Raw genomic sequence first — 19,728 nt, forward strand, 5'->3', positions numbered from 1 at the left:
AATTTATAGCCTCATCAGAGCACAATTTTGTGATTTGCTAACAGGCCCCTATACACTCCCATTGCTCAGCCCCAAGTCTGGAATTGTCTGTTTCTCCATCTCGACCAAGTTTATATTTTTGATCCCAATAAATTTGCTGCTGCTGCTGCTGTTGGTGCTGTTGCTTTTGCTGCTGCTGTTGCTGTCACGTTTCTGCCGACATGGCATTCGACTTACAAATGTGCAACATTAATATTTATATTGAAATCAGTTCCAGATTAACCACATTTCTCGCTACATCCATCACAGTTAGTGGCAGCCGCAGCTCGCACCGGATTCAACTTGTTTTTGCTTCATATTTTACCTGATTCTTTATTTTTCTTTTATTTTTTTTCCATACCCACTTCGTATTCCTGTAATCAGTTTTTGCTAATCTCGACTCTGTCTGCGTTCCCATTCAGCCGGTTCGCACTTCATTTTCACGCAATCGCTGGCTCTCTCTCTTAGTCGGTCTTTTCTCTATCTCCCGTCTCTTTCGTGCTTGGACTTGCATTTTAGGTCAAGCAGTCCGAAATCGAACTTAGTCTATGGATAATTCCACATATGGCTGTGGCAGAGGCACAGCTTCCGCCTCCTGGTGTCCCCCTTGTTGTTGCGTGCCTTTAAGAAAATTTCTAACAAGTTTTACAACAATGTTAAAGATGCCAACGGCGACAACTGCAACGAGGCGGAGAAGCTGCACTTAACAACTTGCAATTGTTGCCAAACAGCATTTTCAATGGCATTCAGGCTAACAGGGTGTATGTGAGAGGGGGAAATGAAATTGACTTTTGGAGTGGTAAATAGAGAGACCAATGCCTCATGCCTCATGCCTCACGCTGTCAGGCAAGGCATTCGCATTAAGCATATTAAAGCAACAGCAACAACTCTGCCACTAATCAGGCACAAAACTCTCAATAGAGCGCCCTTAGGTTTTGCTCAATGGATTGAATGACTGCCTGTCTGACGGACTGGGGCTCGGCTGGCTTTGTGTGCTGGTCAAATCAATGAAGCAGTCAGCCGTAGCTTGAAAGAGCGCTAGTGGCTAAGACGCCGCTTGCATGTGGTACACGCATTTAAGATTGCATCTGTTTCCGACTTGGCTTTAAGCTGCAGTTGCCTGCGTGTCTGTCTTAACTATCGTGACACGAATACGCCTAAGTCAACGCGACGTGTTTGCGATAGTAAAAATATAATTTCGTGTCACAATATGCAGTTTCCAGTCAACTCAGCATTTTAATGATTGACTCAACTTGGCAATATATGAATATGTTTATAAATATGTTTGCAATGCTTTATATGAATTAGATTACATATACGAGAGTCGAATGCATAACCTAATTGATTGACTGATTGAGGAGGAAGACATTGATGCAATCCTAACTTGCCTACATATATAACTTGATATGTTTGTTTAGAATGAATAAATAGAGTGATGTCAAAAATGTAGTTTAATCGATTGATTGATAATCAATATTCAGGTTGAAGCTGTTTGCTTTAGGTTAATAGATCGACTTTGGAAAAACTGTAAATTGGAATTAAGATTAATGGAGTTTGTTGTCACTGCATGCGCAATGGTAAAAGGCAGAAGAAACGTAACAAATTTAGTTTGAAAGAAAAGGAAAACAAGCAATTTCTGTGATAATTAGAGGTCTCTTGTATCTGCACTAGCAACCGTGCTTGAACGTATTTCGTGTCGTGTTTTGTTTTATATGAGTTCGTTCGCTGTCATCTCTGGGCTTCAGCATGGGTTTATTGCCTGGCGGATCCACACAATGCACGTATTTGCAATTTCGCATATCATGTTTGCATCTCTTGCGAGGCCTCATCAGCGACAGAGGTGGCAAAGCTACAAGTTGTTGCAGTTGCAATTGTCTTTGTTGTTGTTGTTATTGTTGTTGTTGTTGTTGGCTTGCTATTTGCTGATCCTGTCGTGCAGCAGTCGCCCCGTGGCGTCAAAATTGTGTGCAAGCCTACAACGTTTACCAACACTCGACCACGCATATGAGACTGAAGTCCAGGGCATCTTCTGTTTTTGGTTTGCTGGTTCCTGTTAACCGACCACGGCCCCATTGTCTGTCTGTGCTTTGTGCCCTGTGTGTTCGTAGCTGGTAATTAGTGTTGTTGTACTTATTGCCTGGCCTTGGGGCGCTTACCACCAAAAGACGTGGCCAACACGACGTTTATCGCGCGCACGCATCAACCAGGCAGAGCCACAGGAGAGCCCAGTCAGTCAGCCAGTCAGTCAGACTACCAGCCAGCCAGCCAGTCAGTCAGTCAGCTAGTCGCCGTCAAAGTGCCTGCTGGCCATGTCTTTAATACGCGCTCTATCTTGATCTTGGGCTGGTTCTCGTATGCTTTCGCCTTGCTCTGCTCTGCTCTGCTCTGTTTAGTGCCTCTTATGCGGCTGGTGGCTGATGGCTGGTGGCTGCTTGTACTTGTTATTTTTTTACAATTTAGCAGCGATAATGATTTTGTACATACAATGCAAGTGCCACGCCCATCCGCTCGAAGAGAAACAAGCGTAACGCCTCTGGGAACAGCTGCTGCCACACTGGATTGATTGCGCGCGTCCAGTTTTGCCCCATTTTTAATCAATGCTAATCCCCCTTGCACTGTTCATAATAACATAACGCTGATTTAAGTGCGTATGTGTGTGTCTTCCTGTCTATTGTCCTTGTTTGGCGTCCCCGGGCAAGCCACCTCCCCAGTTTCCAGTTCTCAGTTCCCAGCTCCCAGCTGCTAGGTCCCCAGCTATACATTGCGCAAATAACGCTACTTTAGCATATTATGTTCCTTTTATGCTTTATGTCGGAGCATGCCAGGCCCGGCTTGCGTAGGCACCTCGCAGGCATTTGTCTGGGCTACACATTGGTCCCGCTCCACCTCCTCCATACAGCTCCACCCACAGCGACGCTCCCTCTTTTGTCTCATGCAGCTCGCATAACGGACGTTTTATAGCTTCCTGTCACGCTCAGGCGTGTCCCTGGAGCGCTCCTTCTGTATCCTTTTCGCTACCTAGCTGCCTGCTATACTCTCGGCTCTCTCTTCGACTTCTGGTTATGTCCATAAACTGCCAATAGATATGAAAATTATATAGATGGCTAAAACATACGCAGCCGTCGTATTTTATTTGCCTATACAGTGGATGCTCACTAAATGTGGCCTGGGTAAGGCAGATATAGCTCAAATGGAATTTGATAGATAGACATATGTTTAGCTATAAATTCTAATAGAAAAGAAAATGTATAAGAAATCAGTTTCGTAAGTTTTTTAAAAGGTTTCCACATCACCGACCTGCCATAGTTCCCTAGGGATCTGTAAGACTCATTCTCTTCTTCTGCTATAGTGGCTTTGACAAAGTACATACTTCTTCATCTCACATTAAAACTATTAAATTCCTCTCTGGAATCTTCAGTAAAACCTTTTCTATCTTACATTCAAGATAATTTTAATAAACTTGCCATAAACTGACTTTTATAACTCCAGACTCTTCGCTAACCTTGCCTTTTTTTATTACTTCTGTTCTCAAGTAAACTTTTCGCTTAGTTCGAGCTTTCACTGTACAGTCTGAAATGGGTTCCATATCATTTTCGAAGAGTTTCTATATATCGATATGCTATAATTGGATTGTGCTCAGGTGGCTACATTTGAATAGCAATGCGCTGTCGGAGTTCTTGCTTTAATATTCCATGCTCCGCTATAAATAAGTGAATCAATAAAACACATAAAAACCCAAAGACTTGGGCCTCCATTTGCTACCTCGGTATGCGTCTGCCTCCACCTCCACCTCCACCTCCACCTCCACCTCGTGCTCCTGCATAGAACTTCCTTTTGCGTTTCGGTTTTATTGTTTTTTATTATGATGCGTGTGCGCGCGCACAGCATGCAAAATGTTCATTACAACAAACAGGCGAGTGTGTAGCTTAGTCCTTGCTAGGAACCAGCCTCTATCCCTTCCTTCCTCCGCCAAGCTCTTGCATTTCCCGCAATGAAGTTGTAACTGCGACAAATCATAAAATTTATGTGCGAATCCCTCCTTTTTTACTCTATGCCCAGTTTCTTTTTTAATGGCTTTTGTTGTGCGACCAAAAATTTATCGCCGCCTGATTGGCCTCTCCGTTCCAACTGCCACAACATTATGTGGCTAACACGAAGCGGGACTGGGCTCTGGGACTTGGGACTGGGAGTGGAACTTAGACTGGGCTTTGCTTTTATCGCTTTTTATTTTGCAGCCAGCTTTTTATGTTTATTGAAATGATTGTGGTAATTGAAATGTTTTTCATTGTGCGACACACACACACATACACACATTTGTCGACTCACACAGCTCATACGATGAGCGCCAATAAGTGTCACTTCTGGCTGACAAATCTCATAAAAAGCAGCAACTGGCAGCCGGAACAGAATCATATTTCCATGCAAATGCAAATAACAAGATAATATAATGCACACACAGTGAGCACGCCAACTCACACACACACACAGAGAGACGCTCACGCCAAGCAGAAGAACTCATTGAGCTTGTGCAAGATGGCACAGACAACACGTATACGCACCGTCGCACACTGATGCAAAAGTCAACAAAGAGACGTTATAGTTGATCAATTTAATCAGCAATTATCATCAATGTCATCTGAGCAATAATTTCATATTATTTTCTTATCTACTAATAAAACATATTTTTACATTTTGATTCCAAATTTATACAACTTTCTATATAATTTTCTTTAAATATTTCTAAATATGTCTTCTATGATTTTTAATATATTTAAAGTCAAAACAATAAATTAATCTATCTTAACATGCTGATATAATTCGTGTTTCATGACTTTTCTTTATATTTTTTGGGTTTATTTTATGTATAATATTTCTTCAGTGGTTGCTTTTTTACTCATATAATTTGTTAAAATATATTATGTAAAAGTGCACAAAAATTGAATCTAATTCTCGCCAGCTAAGACTCATTTTCTCTATATTACAATAATCCCTTAATTATTTGGCTAAACTTTAAAATTACTTTATATACACTTTTAAGTTTAACTCTCTTTTTAATATTAGTATAGTATATGTTATGTATAAACTTTTAAAGTATACTTTATAAGTAAAAAGTGGAAATTGTTTTTATCCCACTGTGCGCTTGACTAGCAAATTTGCAAGCCAAAGCATTTTTCATTCACGACGCTGATGATGACAACTTTTCATGTCAAATGCATTTGCGATTTATCTTCGCCGAGTGTCGCATGTTGTGCCAGTCGTAAATTTCATGCACAACAAAGCAGGGGCAGCAGCAGCAGCCGTCGCCTCCGCCTTATCCGTCCAACCAAAAACAAACCCTTGCAATTTTCAGGCACATTTAGCAACAACTTTTCACTCAACATCTTTCTGTGTCTTCTTCTTTTTTAGATAAAAGTTTTTTGGATGCACCAGTGGCTAATCTAGAGGATAATCCTGGAGAGATGGGAAAGCCTGTCAACCTACCCAAGGACATGCCGCCGGATATGAAGAAGGCCGTGGATGATGGCTGGTCGAAGAACGCCTTTAATCAATATGTTTCCGATTTAATATCCGTACATCGTTCGCTACCTGATCCGCGCGATGCCTGGTGCAAGGACTCCGCGATGTATCTGAGCAATCTGCCCAAGACAGATGTCATCATTTGCTTCCACAACGAGGCGTGGTCCGTGCTGATACGTACGGTTCACTCCGTGCTGGATCGATCACCGCCAGAGCTAATTGGTGAAATTATTCTGGTTGATGACTACAGCGATATGCGTGAGTGTTAATATTCTAATTGTGTCAAGTCCTATTCTAATCATTTCCTCTTCACTCATGCAGCACATCTCAAGAGGCAGCTGGAAGACTACTTCGCCTCCTATTCTATGGTAAAGATTGTGCGTGGACCGCAGCGCGAGGGCTTGATACGCGCTCGTCTGCTGGGCGCCAAATATGCCAAGTCACCTGTGATTACCTATCTAGACTCGCATTGCGAGTGTGCAGAGGGTAAGTGGAAACGTTTCGATACCCTCTAAAAATCATAGACACTAACAGATGCGTGCCTGCCTACTGGTATGCAATGCTTTCTTGCTCGTAGCTCACTCATTGCGAGGGAAGTTAAAGACTTGTTTAGTTATTAAAATATAAATATATATATTTATGTATATATTCCCAAGCACATACAGTATGTGCTTTGCTTTTCGGGTAATTCCGCTTCGAATCTCCGGATCGATTCTCTCCTCAAAATTGTTTGTACTGCCTAAAAGTATGCAATCGGGTTTGCCCCTTTTAATTGTTAGCTTATGTTTAATGCAATATTTGAAAACTGTTGGCAAAACGCACTAATTGACTGGCAAATGGTTGGCGTTGTTTTCATTGGTCTAGCCGTGTTAACGGTAAATTAATTATTTAATTAGACCACAAATGGTGCACAGACTATTCTCGAAAATGTTCGGGCTTCAAATACAATCAATATTTGTTGCCGTAAGAGGCGAAAAACAATAGCGTAAAATAAAACTATTATATTTTTGGTTTGCTGTTTGCTGTTTGATGTTTGCTTTAGGCGTATTTCGCAAATCCTCAAAGTGCTTTAAACGTGGCTATCAATTGTGTTGTTACATTTGATAGCCCAAAGATGAGATTCGGTGACAAAAAGCAAAAATAAAAACAACGTTGGCAATAAAACAAAGCCAACTAGTAAATCACTTAATCTTCCGTTTTGTTTGGGCCGCACTCGAGCGTTGATAGCGCTGATTGCTTTGCACTCGGCTCTCTTTTTGGCCAAAATTTCATTTTGTCTAAGGGCAAATGATGGAAGGGCCAACACACAATCAATTTTGTTTATTGCACACGAAATGAAGAGTAGGAGATATATAGACAAAGAGAGAAGAGCAGAGGCAAAAAATAGTATCGGAAAAATTTGATTCAAAAAATGTTCATGCAGAAAAACTTTCAACTCAAAGAACACGTGTGCGTGCGTGTGTATGTGTGTGTTTGTGTGTGCTAAAGTTGTTGAAGGAAAACAATTTTTGGTCTTCCCATTTTATTTTGACGTTGTCATCGTTGTCGTCAACGCCGATGATGGATGACACGAGCTGGGCACGAAAGGCACTTGGCAAAAGCAATTAAATCAAACTACAAACAACTGCACTTATAAAGGATCTACTACACTGAGAAAAAGTTGGCTAATAAATGTTGCAGAATATTTGTTTATATTAACTATGTAATAAATAAAAGTTAAAGTTAGGATGACAGAAAACATAACTCTTTATTTATACTGAAAGAGACGTTGTTCTCAAGTTCTTTAATAAATTAAAACAAGTTTATTTGTTAACTGAGAAAAATTCAGCAACATACATACAGTGAGGAAGGCAAAAAACATAATTCCCTTAATTATATTGAAAAAGACTTTGTTACCTTTTTTTTTAATAAACAAATCAAACAATTTATTTGTTAAACTGAAAGGAGCATAAACATCTCCGCTTATTATTTTCAACTTACATATTTCTATTTTATTTTTAAAGCCAATAGTTTCCATCTTAAGTTACCAGCTTATTACCAAAAACTTACCAAGCCAATCTATCATATATGTATGCATATAGTTACTACAATCAGCAATCAATCACACGCTTTACACTTTCCTTAAAGCACGATACATCCTCATTTTTTCTTCTTGTACTCGAACATATTTCATATTTTCACAGGTCGCAATGATACTCTCCGCATATAAATCTCCTCCTATTTCTTCGCCCTTCCATTTATTAATCAAACTTAAGCCAATCTCTGTCTCCCTTTCTTTCTCTCTCTCTCTCTACTCAGCACTAAAGCCATTTGTTGTTTTCCCTTTGCAGGTTGGTTGGAGCCGCTTTTGGATCGCATTGCGCGCAACTCGACCACAGTCGTCTGTCCCGTTATAGATGTTATCGATGATACGACCCTCGAGTTCCACTATCGCGACTCCAGCGGGGTCAATGTGGGCGGCTTCGATTGGAATTTACAATTCAGCTGGCATTCGGTGCCGGAACGTGAGAAAAAGCGCCATAACGTAAGTCCAAGCTTATTAAGTTTACTCCCCCTCACTCAAAATTCAAATGGATTATTATATAAATATATATATATATATATACACATATACATATATATATATAAATATATATATATATATATATATAAACCTCAGACAGCGACCACATCGAAAATTTACAAACAGTTCAACTTTGGGTGGGCTCTGTTTGGTTTTGGGTGTTGGCTTAAGCACATGCCATTATCCTGCTGTGCGTGCTTGTGTGTGTGTGTATTATATTTGCTTTAGCCACGGTTAGGTTAGCAGAACTAACCCCAACCTTTGCGTGGTATACCAAAAATCCGTTTTGCAAAATTCGCGCACACCATGGAATACATGAAGCCCGCTTAAAGCTCGAACGTGACTGTGAAATCCGAGTGTTTGCCATGAAGTGAATGTGGCCATCAAAGCAAACACCCTCTCACACACACTCACACACGCACACCCACACACAATCAGCGAGGACTCTGGTGGTTATGATATGGCTTCGTCGCAGATTCATTTGGGAATTTTCTATTCTGTTCTGTTTTTTTTTTTAACGCATCAAAAATGAGCTGAGATAAAAGAGAATCAATTACCTATGCAAAGAATATTTAACAGCTTTAAGCTGAATAAAATGGTTTATAGCGTTTGCTAATTAAAAGTTTATTCTATTGAGCATAAAATGTAAAAGAAAATTCACTGAAAGCCTAAGAGAAACTTAAAATGGAAATTGAATATTTATTAATGAAATTGAAATTGAAAAATTAAATGAATATTTATATATATATATATATCTATATATATATATATATATTTATATATATATATTTATATATATATATATATATATATATATATATATATATATATATATATATATATATATATATATATATATATATATATCTTACTTGAAAAATCAATTTAGTTGTGCCATATATAGCATATATACTATTTACTATATATTATGCAAAACTAAAAACATTGAGAAACTTGCATTTGTAGACAGACAAAACTTGTTAGTTTTAGATGCCACACTAGAATCGCAATCATATTTATTTTACAGATCAACTTGGCTTATGCAGTTAGTCTAAGTGGCATTTGTTCTAGACTGAAAGTTTATGTTGTGTGCAAAGAACTTGTTGATATTAAAATTTTCTAACAACCTGACCAACTTTGAGAGGTGCTTGTTTTAAGCAAACCAACAGAAATGTTGGCAAAATATTTATCGGGCTTGTCATAAAAAGTTCGTTGGCTGTGTGCTGAGTGCCAACATAAACAGAGAGCAGTCCCAAAGACCCGCTTGGCATGGAAACGCATAAATTTGAATTACCTGTTTATATACGCTCGACACCTGCAGCTGAGGCTGAGGTGCTGCAATATGCGTGGATAATATTTGGCGTGGATAAATGCGAATATGAAATGTGAATGGTTTGTCAAGCACTCGAAACGCAATTCTAGTGGTTGCCATCCAAACATCCAAACAAACACACAAAGAGGAACACACACACACACAAGCTCACACACTGTACTGGCCAAACGTAAATGCTAGTTTAACAAGATTATAGCATTTCCAAAATTATCCAGCAGCTAGCTGAAAGGCTTTACTTGCTCTTTTGCTGGCTGGCAGCTGAATGTTTTTGTTTAAATATGTTGCCTTAACATTTTAATTAAACAATTCGCATTCGTTCTTAATTACACGATTTGTCGTATAATTGCGAGCAGAGGCATGTAAGCGATATTACGCATACGACGCGTTAAACCGGCTGAAATAATGTGAGGAAATTGCAGAGCAGATGGCAAGAAGAGTCGCAGTGTCAAAGTGCAGAATGAAAAGCCAAAAACTGTTAACAGCAAAAATTCTCAGCGGCTGCTGCGACTGTTGTTGCAGTTGCAACAGCGTCGACTGTGGCGTAAATATCTGGCATAATTGTTTTTACAAGCGCCAAGGGAATTTATGAGAACATTGTTGCCGAAAATCCATGCCACATTTGTGGACAGGCGGCGCTGGGGTTAAGAGATGCGACGGGGTATACGCTATATATTTTGAGAGCTATTGTTTTTGCTGTTGCTACTGCTGTTGTTGCTGCTGCTCCTGTTGCCACTTGCCGCCTGCAGCTGCACTTAGCAGCTAAATCAAGTAAAGCATTTCCTGAGCTCCACATTGGCAATTTGCCGGCAACGAAATGGGAATGAGCCATAAATGTTGCCTATGGCTACGGGCGAGTGTACGTGTGTTTGTGTGTGAGTATGTATATATAGACAATGATAATGGATGCCAGAACTAGGCGAATAGAATCTATGTAGCACACAGAAAATACAAGAAAAATTCCACGCAGCTGCGACAAAATGCAATAAATGACAGTCGAAAAGTTTCCGCTGCTGCCGTGACATAAATTGAAAAGCTCTTTTATACCCTGTAGCCAGTTCCAAGAGGGGTAATAAACAAGGTCAACTGCAGTGGACGAACACACCCAAGTTGTTTGTATCTGGGTCTCGAACTTCTTTGAAATTTATAAGCATATTAACTATGTATGCAAGAGTATCAATAATTATCGGTTTTTTGTGAATAGTCTAACTCATTAAATATGATTAAACAGGTCAAATATAATATGCCAACTTTACATCAGTTGAAATATATTTATTTTTGTATATTTCTTACAGAAAAGATTTTTCTAATTATCGATGGCATCTAGATTTCAGTATATGGAAATATGTTCGTTTACAGAAACACACATGTGACATCTTACAGAGCAGCCACAAGTCTAGCATCGTTAAACTGAAGCTTATTTTCAATATACATAAAATACTCGCATGTACTGCTTACAGCTTGACAAGCCAAAGAAGAAGCAGCAGCCGCAACAAACAGCGTGGATCCGTGCTGTTGGGTTACCTTCAGGCAGCTGTTGACAGTCTTAAAGCCCTGCTCTTAACTTTTGCTGTGTGTCCAAAAAGTTGCTCAACTTGTAATGACAGCAGCAACAACCACAACAACAGCAGCAGCAATAAACATCGCATGGAGTATCAAAAATATATATTCCGTAGCCAGGACTATTCGTTGATGTTTGTGTTTTAGAGTTGTTGTTGTTGTTGTTGTTGTTTACGATCGATATGTTTGAAAAGCTTACGAGCTAAAATGTGCGTGAGCGTGTGCATGTGTGGGTGTATGTGTGTGTTCAGGTATCAAGACATGATTGTCGAGCGAGTTTCGCAGCTCTCTGATTACACGTGAGCGCAGCAGCCAGCGCTAACGGCTAATGGATTTGGCATTAAGCTTGGCAGCTGCCATCCGCTTGGCTGCCCAGCCCAGAGTCCTCCCTTTCTTTCTCATCGCCTCCCAATCAGCAAAATTTGGCAAAATGCTCAGTTTTTACCATCGAATCTGCGCTGCTTAAGTTTTTGGTCCTAGGGGGCATAAATCAAGCTCTGGGCAAATTGTGAGCTTCGCATTGAGATGACTTTAATGCCACCTCGTAAATAATATTTAAACAATGCAAGCGCAGAACTCGAAGCAAACTCTCGCAGCGCACAGCGAATTTTTTTTCAGATTTCTATAACAATTTTATTGCCATTCTTGCCAGCTGGCGCATTTCGACACGCAGTTACCTGCCACTTGCCTGCCACCTGCTATACGTTTTCTACTTATTTTACCTTTTAACTTGGTTTGCTGACTGACTTTTTCATGATTCATTTTACTCTAGCAGCTCTTGGGGCTGTTCTACTGTGCATAAGGAAAATATTAGGGAAAGTTAAGCGAAATATTTCTTACTCTTTGCTTTGCTTTGCAAGTGCTATCTCAGATTGCTTTCATTAAAAATCATTATCTCTGATTACCTTAAATATTATAAGATGTCCAAGACTTTATTAAAAATATTAAATTTCCTTTATTGAAAATCTTCTTCTGCTCATGCAATTAGTTAAAAGCAGTTGCTGGTTCGGTTTCGTAGTCCAAATTTTCTTTTATTCTACTCACATTTATTTGCACATTTTTGCTTGCTTTCTGCTCGTTTTGCTAAAGCATACTTCTGGGCGCAACAAATGGCCTACAAATCGTGAGTTGGGAAAATATGCAAAAGCTTTGCATTTCAACTGCTGCAACAAAATTTGCTGCAGAAAATTTTTCGAAGCGCAAACTAACTAAAAATAATGGAAATTCTAGAGCTGCTGGAGCAGCCAACTAATCCGCTCGCGCTTGTTAGTTTATTGTTGGCCAAAATCCAGACAAATATACAAAAAGTACACACACCCACACGCACGCACTGAAATCTCAAATAACCCAAAGCTTAACCACACACACATAAACAAACAAACACAACGAAATTTCATAAAAATTCCAGAAACGTGAACATGTGTTTGAGTCAGGTAGCATTTAGTGGGCGGAGTTGTGTGTTTCAGCAGACAAATACTAATCCAATTATTTGGGAAAAAATAAGTTAGGTATGGGCCACTGTGGCGTATACGCAATAATGCCATAAACGCAATAGAGACTATAGAATAGAGGCCATACAACTAAACACTTTATGCAAGGCCACAAACAAGCATTGAGTTAGGGAATTAGAGAGCAAGAGAGTAGGAAATATAGAAAAAGAGAGAGGCAGCAAGAGAGAATGAGTGAGAGAGAGATACATCTACAAGTTCTTTAGTCTGCATGATTATCTTAAATAACCCTTAAAATAAGTAAAGACAGAGCGATATTAATAGATAAGGCTTGAGTAAATGATGTTTAGGCTGTAAGAAAGAAAAAGAAAGAGTGTAGAAGAGCCTAGCATCTCAGACAGCTACTACTTCATTAGACTGCTCAGCCAACTGCTTCGAGTTCATATGACTTTCATCTTTAATGTTTCCTCTCAAAGTTAAATTTTATAGATAGATGAGAAAAGTAAATAAAATTGCGCAAAGTCTAGTTAACCAGGCGGTATTTAACAGCCCTCAGAATGGGGTACTTGTCGTTGGTGCAGAGTCCTCGGAAGTCATCTAGAGACAAATCGTATAGAGCCACGCCGCCCAAATTGTTGCTGCGCACATAGCCGGCCTTGTCGGCTGCGGTGTCGGGATCTTCAAAGCTCACCCAGATGCCATTGTCGCCCTTCTTGTCAGCTGCACGATAGGCATACGAACCGTATCGCTTGGCGGGGTCTGTGACCCGGGTAAGCGGCGCATTGGCGCCCTTGGAGTAGGCATTGTTCTGGTTGGGCAGCAGGGCACAAGTCTCGGGCCAGCTGTAGATGCCGTGCAGCTGCGTGTTGCTGCCCACAGGCGCCTCATCGACCACCTTTGCCACAGGCGGCAGACCGGTATCGCCTGAATCATCAGTCATTTTCCAGGGCCTGCCGTAGGTAGCCACGCCCACATTGATCTTGCTAGACGGGCAACTGTTGCGCAGCCAAAACTTAACCTGAGCGTCCACATTGAACTCGGGATTGCGTTCGCTCAGATCATAGATGGGCGCCGTGTAATCAGCTAACTCTGGGTTGCGCTGCGGGGTGAAGAAGTCAAAGGCGGCAAGGTTCACAAAGTCCAAATAGTTGATAACAGCGGGCACATCAAAGAAAACTAAAGAGGGGCAAGCCTTTTAAACAATATGTTCTAGAAAGATCTGAGGCCTTAAGAAACCTACGTGAGGAGTTTACGTTGGGCAACACGGTTGTAGATAAAAGCAGGTTGTCCGGACGGAAGGCGTTCTTCACATCGCGCAGCAGAGCAGTGAACTGTTCCTTATGCTCCTCGGAGCGCTCATCCACAACGAAGTCGCTGCTAAAGACCTTCTTGAAGCTCTTCCACACGCTACCCAAGCCGCTGTGCACCTTCTTTGGCTTGTTCTTGGGGAACTGCCAGGCAATGTCCAAGCCATCAAAGCCGTAGGTCTTCACCAATGAGTAGACGGTGTTCACAAAGCGTGTGCGACCCGTGGGATTCTCCAGCAGCTCCAAGTACTTGTTGGGCAAGTCCTTGGCATCCTCGCCAGTCTCAATGTCCTTATCGCCACCCACGCTGAGCAGAACACGCAGATTGGGATACTTGCGCTTCAAACGTGTCACAGTGCGGTACAGACCCTTGCCCAGATCCAAATCCAGCTGCTGGTTAAGACTCACTGCTTTATGCGAGTCACGCTCGATGCCCGCATAGCCATAGATCAGATAATCGCAGAACTGTAGTGCGGGCTCCAGATCATCAATCACCAGTTTACCAAGGCCTGAATACAAAGCAAAGTTTCTTATACAGTGAAAGAAATGATAGGGCTATTGTAAAGCTAAATGAGTGTGGGGCACTTTTAGGTATAAATAGAATCTAAGTTACAGATTGATTACTAATCATATACAAAACTAGTATTTAAATTGTCAAAACAGTTTTCATTTTATTTTTTTTTTAATTATCTCTTCTTTAAGTTCACCCTTTTTAGCGCAGTGTAGTCGAGGGGAATTATTTAATTATTGGGTCTATTCGTTATCGCCCACTCTCGCGCACTCGCGAGAAAAACAAACAACTAAACCTAATTTCCAAAACTCGCTGATAAGCCGTACTTTGTTTCCAAGCTGTTCGACTTAATGCACAGATTTCAGTTTCTTTTTCTTTATATATGCCACATAAGTATTTATGTCCAATTATCAAGTGTCTCTCAGCTCTGCGAGTGTCTCTAGGGATTACGTAAGCACTTTGTCTGGCCCTCGTTGTCTGCAATTTGCACTCCGCACTCACCTTCCTTCACAAAACTCGCCGAGTCATAGTAGCAGACCAGGTGTCGCTGTGGTCCCAACTGCTGCTGTCCCACCTTGCCAGCCTTGGCGCTGGCCAGGCACAGGCACAGGCAGAGCGCCAGAAATGCCACAGTTCTCATCATTAATTCTCAAGAGTGTCGCGCTGTCTCGAACTGAAACCGTGTAGAGTAGTGTTTGCCGCTTGGCCGCCGAATTGAAACTGAAACTTGTGCCGATCGGAGCGACGATCAAAGCTGTGAAGGTTGAGATGCTGTTGTTGGTGTTGTTGTTGTTCGACTGAGTCAATATATAAAGTGGCTGCGGACGACGGTCGTCAATAAAAAGCTCAGCTCGTTAAAGTAAATACAGTGAGCGCTTGCTTTAACGAAATTTGTATTTACATATTTATAACTTTTGATTTAGCATGTTAAATGAGCAAACGATCGCTTATGCTAACTAATTTGTATATATACTAAATTGAAGCTTAAACAGCAAGTTTCATAAAGACGTTAGTTTGATTATATTTTATAGTCAGTTAGGGCTACATGGAGAGGTCGTTTTGTCTATGGGTGCATTCATTACTAATAAAAGTATTTAGCGAAGATAATAAAACCAAATGCCACAGTCGCGTTATATAGACAAAGAAACGTACATACGCCACGTTGGCCAGTCCTTCAAGTAAAGAGCGAACCGACGCACAAACAAGTGCAAACCGACAGAGAGAAAGAGAGCAGAGTAAAGAAGGAGACAGCCAAGTTGCTCGTCACACCAACACACATACAGCACTTGCTGTTTATACGCCCAAAGTGTTGTTGATACGCCAAGCCGCCCGTCCTTTCAGTCTGGTCCACAGTAAAAAAGGGAAGGAAAGGTAAAGTTTACCTATAAAAATTGTTTTGGCTGTCGTCGTCTCTTATCCTTATGTGCATGTGTAATGGGCCTGTGTGGATAAGTAAATGGTTTCTAATACCTTACACACACACACACACACACACAAATGGCACACACACATTGCACGTTTCATTTCATTTCTTGCGCTTTAGGTTTATGCTATTCTGATTGCCTATGCGTGCGTTTTGAGAGCCTTTTTCCAGTTTTACTTTTACGTTTACGTTTACGTTGTTGTTGTCATTTTTGTTGTCGCTGCTATTGTTGTTGTAGTTGTTGCTGTGAAATCGTGCATAACATGAAGCTAGAGCATTTTTGCCTCGTTGCGTCGAGTGGTTTGTGAGCTCTGTAATACGCTGCGTATGCGAAATTTTCTGCCTTGCGCCCCAATGACAAATGTTGAGCAGTCAATTTACAAAGCATCCTGACTGAGAGTGTATTTGCCTGCGTGAGTGTGTGTGTGTGTGTAATGTGGGCTGAATGTGCCGGCTCTTTAATATTAAAGGCGATTACGCCATTATGTCAAAGTCAATGGGATTTTTGCATCCATCAGGGCACAAGCCACACAACGCGATTCCGTATGTAAGCCAGTAATTTGATTAATAAACTAAGTCCACTCATTTAATATTAAATATTCTTTACATGAATTATTCCTTTAATATAATTTTCCGATTTCTTTTACAATGCTTATTATTCAAGCATTTATCGAAGCTGTTATGCCAATTGTTGTTAGCCAACTTCTTGGCACCTTATCGAGCAAACTTCCCTTTTAATTTTCCAAGTTTCTTTTGGTCCCTTGTTCTGTTTACAGTTACGCACAGTGCGCACTGTAAAGTTTTCCATCATTGCCAGCTGCCAAAGCTTGAGCAATAAATCTGAAACGAATTTGGAGCAGGTTTTTTACACAATAGTTTTTAGTGTACCGATTTTGCAACATACATACACTTATATATACGTATTTGCTTTGGGTCTGAAATCCCATTTAAATGCTGATTTCTTTCTCTCTAGTTTCGCATTTAGTCCTGAGCCTAAGCCTAAAAGGCCTTTGTTATCAGATAGCGTGGTTGAGGCAATTTTTTAAATAATCTGCAGAGGGTATAACAAGGTATCATGGTTTGAGACTTAGCAGTTTCAAGCACATTCGAGCAAATATTCTTGTACTGTAATTGATTCCAAATAAATCGAAATTGAAATTGCGTTTTAATCATAGCTTAAAGACTATAAGTTCTGTATTTTATTTTATTCAGTATTTTATTTATTAAGAATAAAATAGATTATAGTATTTTGTATTCTATACCTCAGCTTAGCTTATGTAAAAGAAAGCTAGACAATTTCATTATATATAGCCAAGTACACCCGCCTGAAACTGACTCTGTGTTATGCGCTTTGCTCGGTCTGAAAGTGTTTTACACAATCGCTTTTCGATCCACTTTCTCTCTGTGTTTCTCTATTTCTGTCTTCTATCAGCGCTCGATTATGTTTCATATTTCATCGGGTGGGCCATCAGTTTCATTTATTTACTTTTAGCTTCTGCCCTCTCTGATCTACATGCCCTCCAAACACATGTGATGGCTGTTTAGGTATTCATGGGCATGGCTACAATGTGTGTGAGTGGAAGAGCGTGTGCAAGCGGGATAGCTAGATTTAAAACGTAGCTCTCGACCCTTATCTCCGACACCGGAAGGGAAGGTAAAATAGAAGTTGCTCCAGAGCCAGTTGGCAGTTTCCGATGTATTTACATAAAATGTTTGTCGATTGTCGATTTCAGTAAAACGCAGCGACGCTTCCTACGCTCCAATTTTTTTTTATTATTTGCTTCTGTTGATTGTTGTTTGGTTTTATTTTGATGTCACACACAAAATTTGCATCTCTGAATAAAATTTGTTTTGCTGTTTGTTACACTCATTGCAGAGCATTTGTTTGCTATTTTCGTGTCTGCCAATTATCACCTATTTATGGCGTATCTCGTTTCATTGCAAAATTAAAGGCAATTCGTGGGCGGGGCGTGGCGCGTGGGCGGCTAATTGTAATTGCTGCTGGCTGGCACTTTGAGCATTTACATAAACGAAAAGAGCAAACATTTGGCTTGAATTAAATGCTCTTCTTGTCTGAAACCCACAGAAAAATTTATGCTTAAGCCAGCTGAGCATATACTCAACAAGAAAACACAGACGTCGGTGGGGAACGACTAGAAGGTACCTGAACCGCCTCTCCGTCAAGCCGATAGGACATGCCTTGATGCTTACTTTTAGGGATTAGGGTGTTCACAAAGCAAAACAATCTTTCAACTGCAAATACGTTACCAAATATTATATCGATTTTACCAAATATTATATCGATTAGTCTTAGATTGTTATTGATTTTAAAGAAATGTGTAGTAACCATTCTCTCTGCCCACAAGCAGGCTTAGGAATAATTATCCTTTATATATTTATGGCTTTCTCGTGGCTGTTATCTGAGCAGATAACCATTACACCTCATTCATCCATTTTCGATGAGTGTGTAACGGCTTTTACTGGCTAACGACAATCGCAGCAGCTGAAATTGAATTTAGTTTGGAAATTGGGCAACCCAATGCTGACGCAGAAAAAAACCCTAAAGCCTCTTTTGCCCCACAAATCCCAATTGCGCAGCTTTTGGCTTTAGAACTTTTTTGCAGGCTTTTTTGTTTTAATTAATGCGAGGCCAGTTTTGGGTCTGGCGCAACAAACCCTTTCGGCTAACCTTTTTTTTTGATCTTGTGGGCTTTTCTGTTTTTTATTTTTATTTTGCAAATTAATTTGGCTCAAGTAGAGCGCAGCGGACAGTGTTATTACTTACACATTTCCTGGAAATTACATGCAGTTTAACTTTTAATTGAAATGTTGTAACAAGCGGTGGGCAAGCAAAAAAACTGGGATCCACAAGCCGCCCTGGCATAAAGCTTAGCCTCTCTCTATATATGTATAAGTTATGTATACATTTTCCGGGCTCTGTTTAATTAAACGTGCAACCGACACTGAAAATCTGTGGCTATATTTTACACTCGCCTGAAAGTCTGCTGCACATTTGTTTGGAATGTGGCACAAGTGGCACGGAGCATGCAGCATGGAGCACGGCACACGTTGCACGGTGCTTGTTGCCCCGCTTCTGAGGGCTTTTGTGGCGCTTGTGGTGTGGCCCGTTAATAATGGCGAAATTATGTTATTCCAAATTATAAAATGGCCGCCAATTTAATGCGCTTAACTGGCACTTGACGCTGCGACGATTGAGATGGTCCCGTGATGCGATAGTCAAGTGATGCGATAGGCACGCACTGTTGGTATTGTAAATCAATTGTTCGAAAAGTGTTGTAGGCATATATTATGTATATAAAGTTAACCTAAGACAATCATTTATTAAACAGTTTTATACGCACAAGAAAAAATATAGGTAACAAAACATTCAAAATTAATTTCATTAATGAAACATATTAGAAATTGTATAAAATTTCTAGCTTGACGGCAAATATAGGGAAATAATTTTTACTTACTAAAATTTTAAGTAAATAAAATTTATGACAAAAGTTCTTTACTGAACTTTGTATATAACATGTTTAAATAATTGGAATATTATTTATTTTATTATTTTTTATTTATCTAATTTTATCCCATTTATTTTGTGTTTCGTATATCTATTTACTATGTGGAATTATAAAAACTAAATTATTAATATTAATATAATTTATAATATTTATTGCAATACATTTGGCTCAAAATGTCTTTTTAATTTAAATTGTTCAATAATCAAATAATTTGAAATCTGAATATAATATATTTCCTTGACAAGAATTTTAATATGTTCAAACATATATTATAATAACAAAGCTATGTGTATTAGAGACTTCCAGGCTAACTCCAAATGAAACAGCAATATTATTGAAGCCATCTCCAGGTCTGCCTGGCCGAAGGCTGTTTGAAGTTAGTAGAGCCCTAATAGGGAGAGCGGAAACTGGAGCTAGAGGCAGGGCTCAGTCTCTCATAGCTTTGCATATTAAGCCGTGCAGTGGAAGCACTCGAAAATATTGTTGGCAGCTCGCAGCGATTGTTGTTGCGCTCGTTGTTGCTG

The 19,728-nt window shown here is 40.0% G+C and overlaps 2 protein-coding genes across 5 annotated transcripts in view; one reads left to right on the plus strand and one right to left on the minus strand.

Annotated features, from left to right (window-relative positions):
• The window catches only part of LOC111594729 (putative polypeptide N-acetylgalactosaminyltransferase 9), a 71,779-nt gene that overhangs the window by 34,262 nt on the left and 17,789 nt on the right, over positions 1 to 19,728 (plus strand). For all 4 annotated transcript variants that reach the window (XM_023308190.2, XM_023308164.2, XM_023308181.2 and 1 more), the window contains 3 exons: positions 5,425 to 5,793; positions 5,857 to 6,021; positions 7,866 to 8,059. In XM_023308190.2, coding sequence (XP_023163958.2) covers positions 5,425 to 5,793; positions 5,857 to 6,021; positions 7,866 to 8,059 — 728 coding nt within the window. The remainder of the gene's footprint in view (positions 1 to 5,424; positions 5,794 to 5,856; positions 6,022 to 7,865; positions 8,060 to 19,728) is intronic.
• LOC111594751 (imaginal disk growth factor 6) lies at positions 12,875 to 14,984 on the minus strand. The gene is made up of 3 exons (XM_023308203.2): positions 14,756 to 14,984; positions 13,677 to 14,252; positions 12,875 to 13,612 (listed from the first exon to the last, which is right to left on the minus strand). Exons 1-3 carry the CDS (start codon positions 14,895 to 14,897, stop codon positions 12,960 to 12,962), a joined length of 1,371 nt encoding a protein of 456 aa, XP_023163971.2. The 5' UTR covers positions 14,898 to 14,984; the 3' UTR covers positions 12,875 to 12,959.

This window comes from Drosophila hydei, unplaced genomic scaffold (assembly GCF_003285905.1).
Source record: "Drosophila hydei strain 15085-1641.00,03,60 unplaced genomic scaffold, DhydRS2 tig00000060-arrow-pilon, whole genome shotgun sequence".
Lineage (NCBI taxonomy): Eukaryota > Metazoa > Arthropoda > Insecta > Diptera > Drosophilidae > Drosophila > Drosophila hydei.

Coding starts and splice junctions, on each gene's coding strand:
- LOC111594751 (XM_023308203.2), bottom strand. CDS start 14,897: ATGATGAGAACTGTGGCATTTCTGGCGCTCTGCCTGTGCCTGTGCCTG. Junction 14,253..14,755: donor GGCGAGTTTTGTGAAGGAAG/GTGAGTGCGGAG, acceptor CTTTGTATTCAG/GCCTTGGTAAACTGGTGATT. Junction 13,613..13,676: donor GCCCAACGTAAACTCCTCAC/GTAGGTTTCTTA, acceptor GCCCCTCTTTAG/TTTTCTTTGATGTGCCCGCT.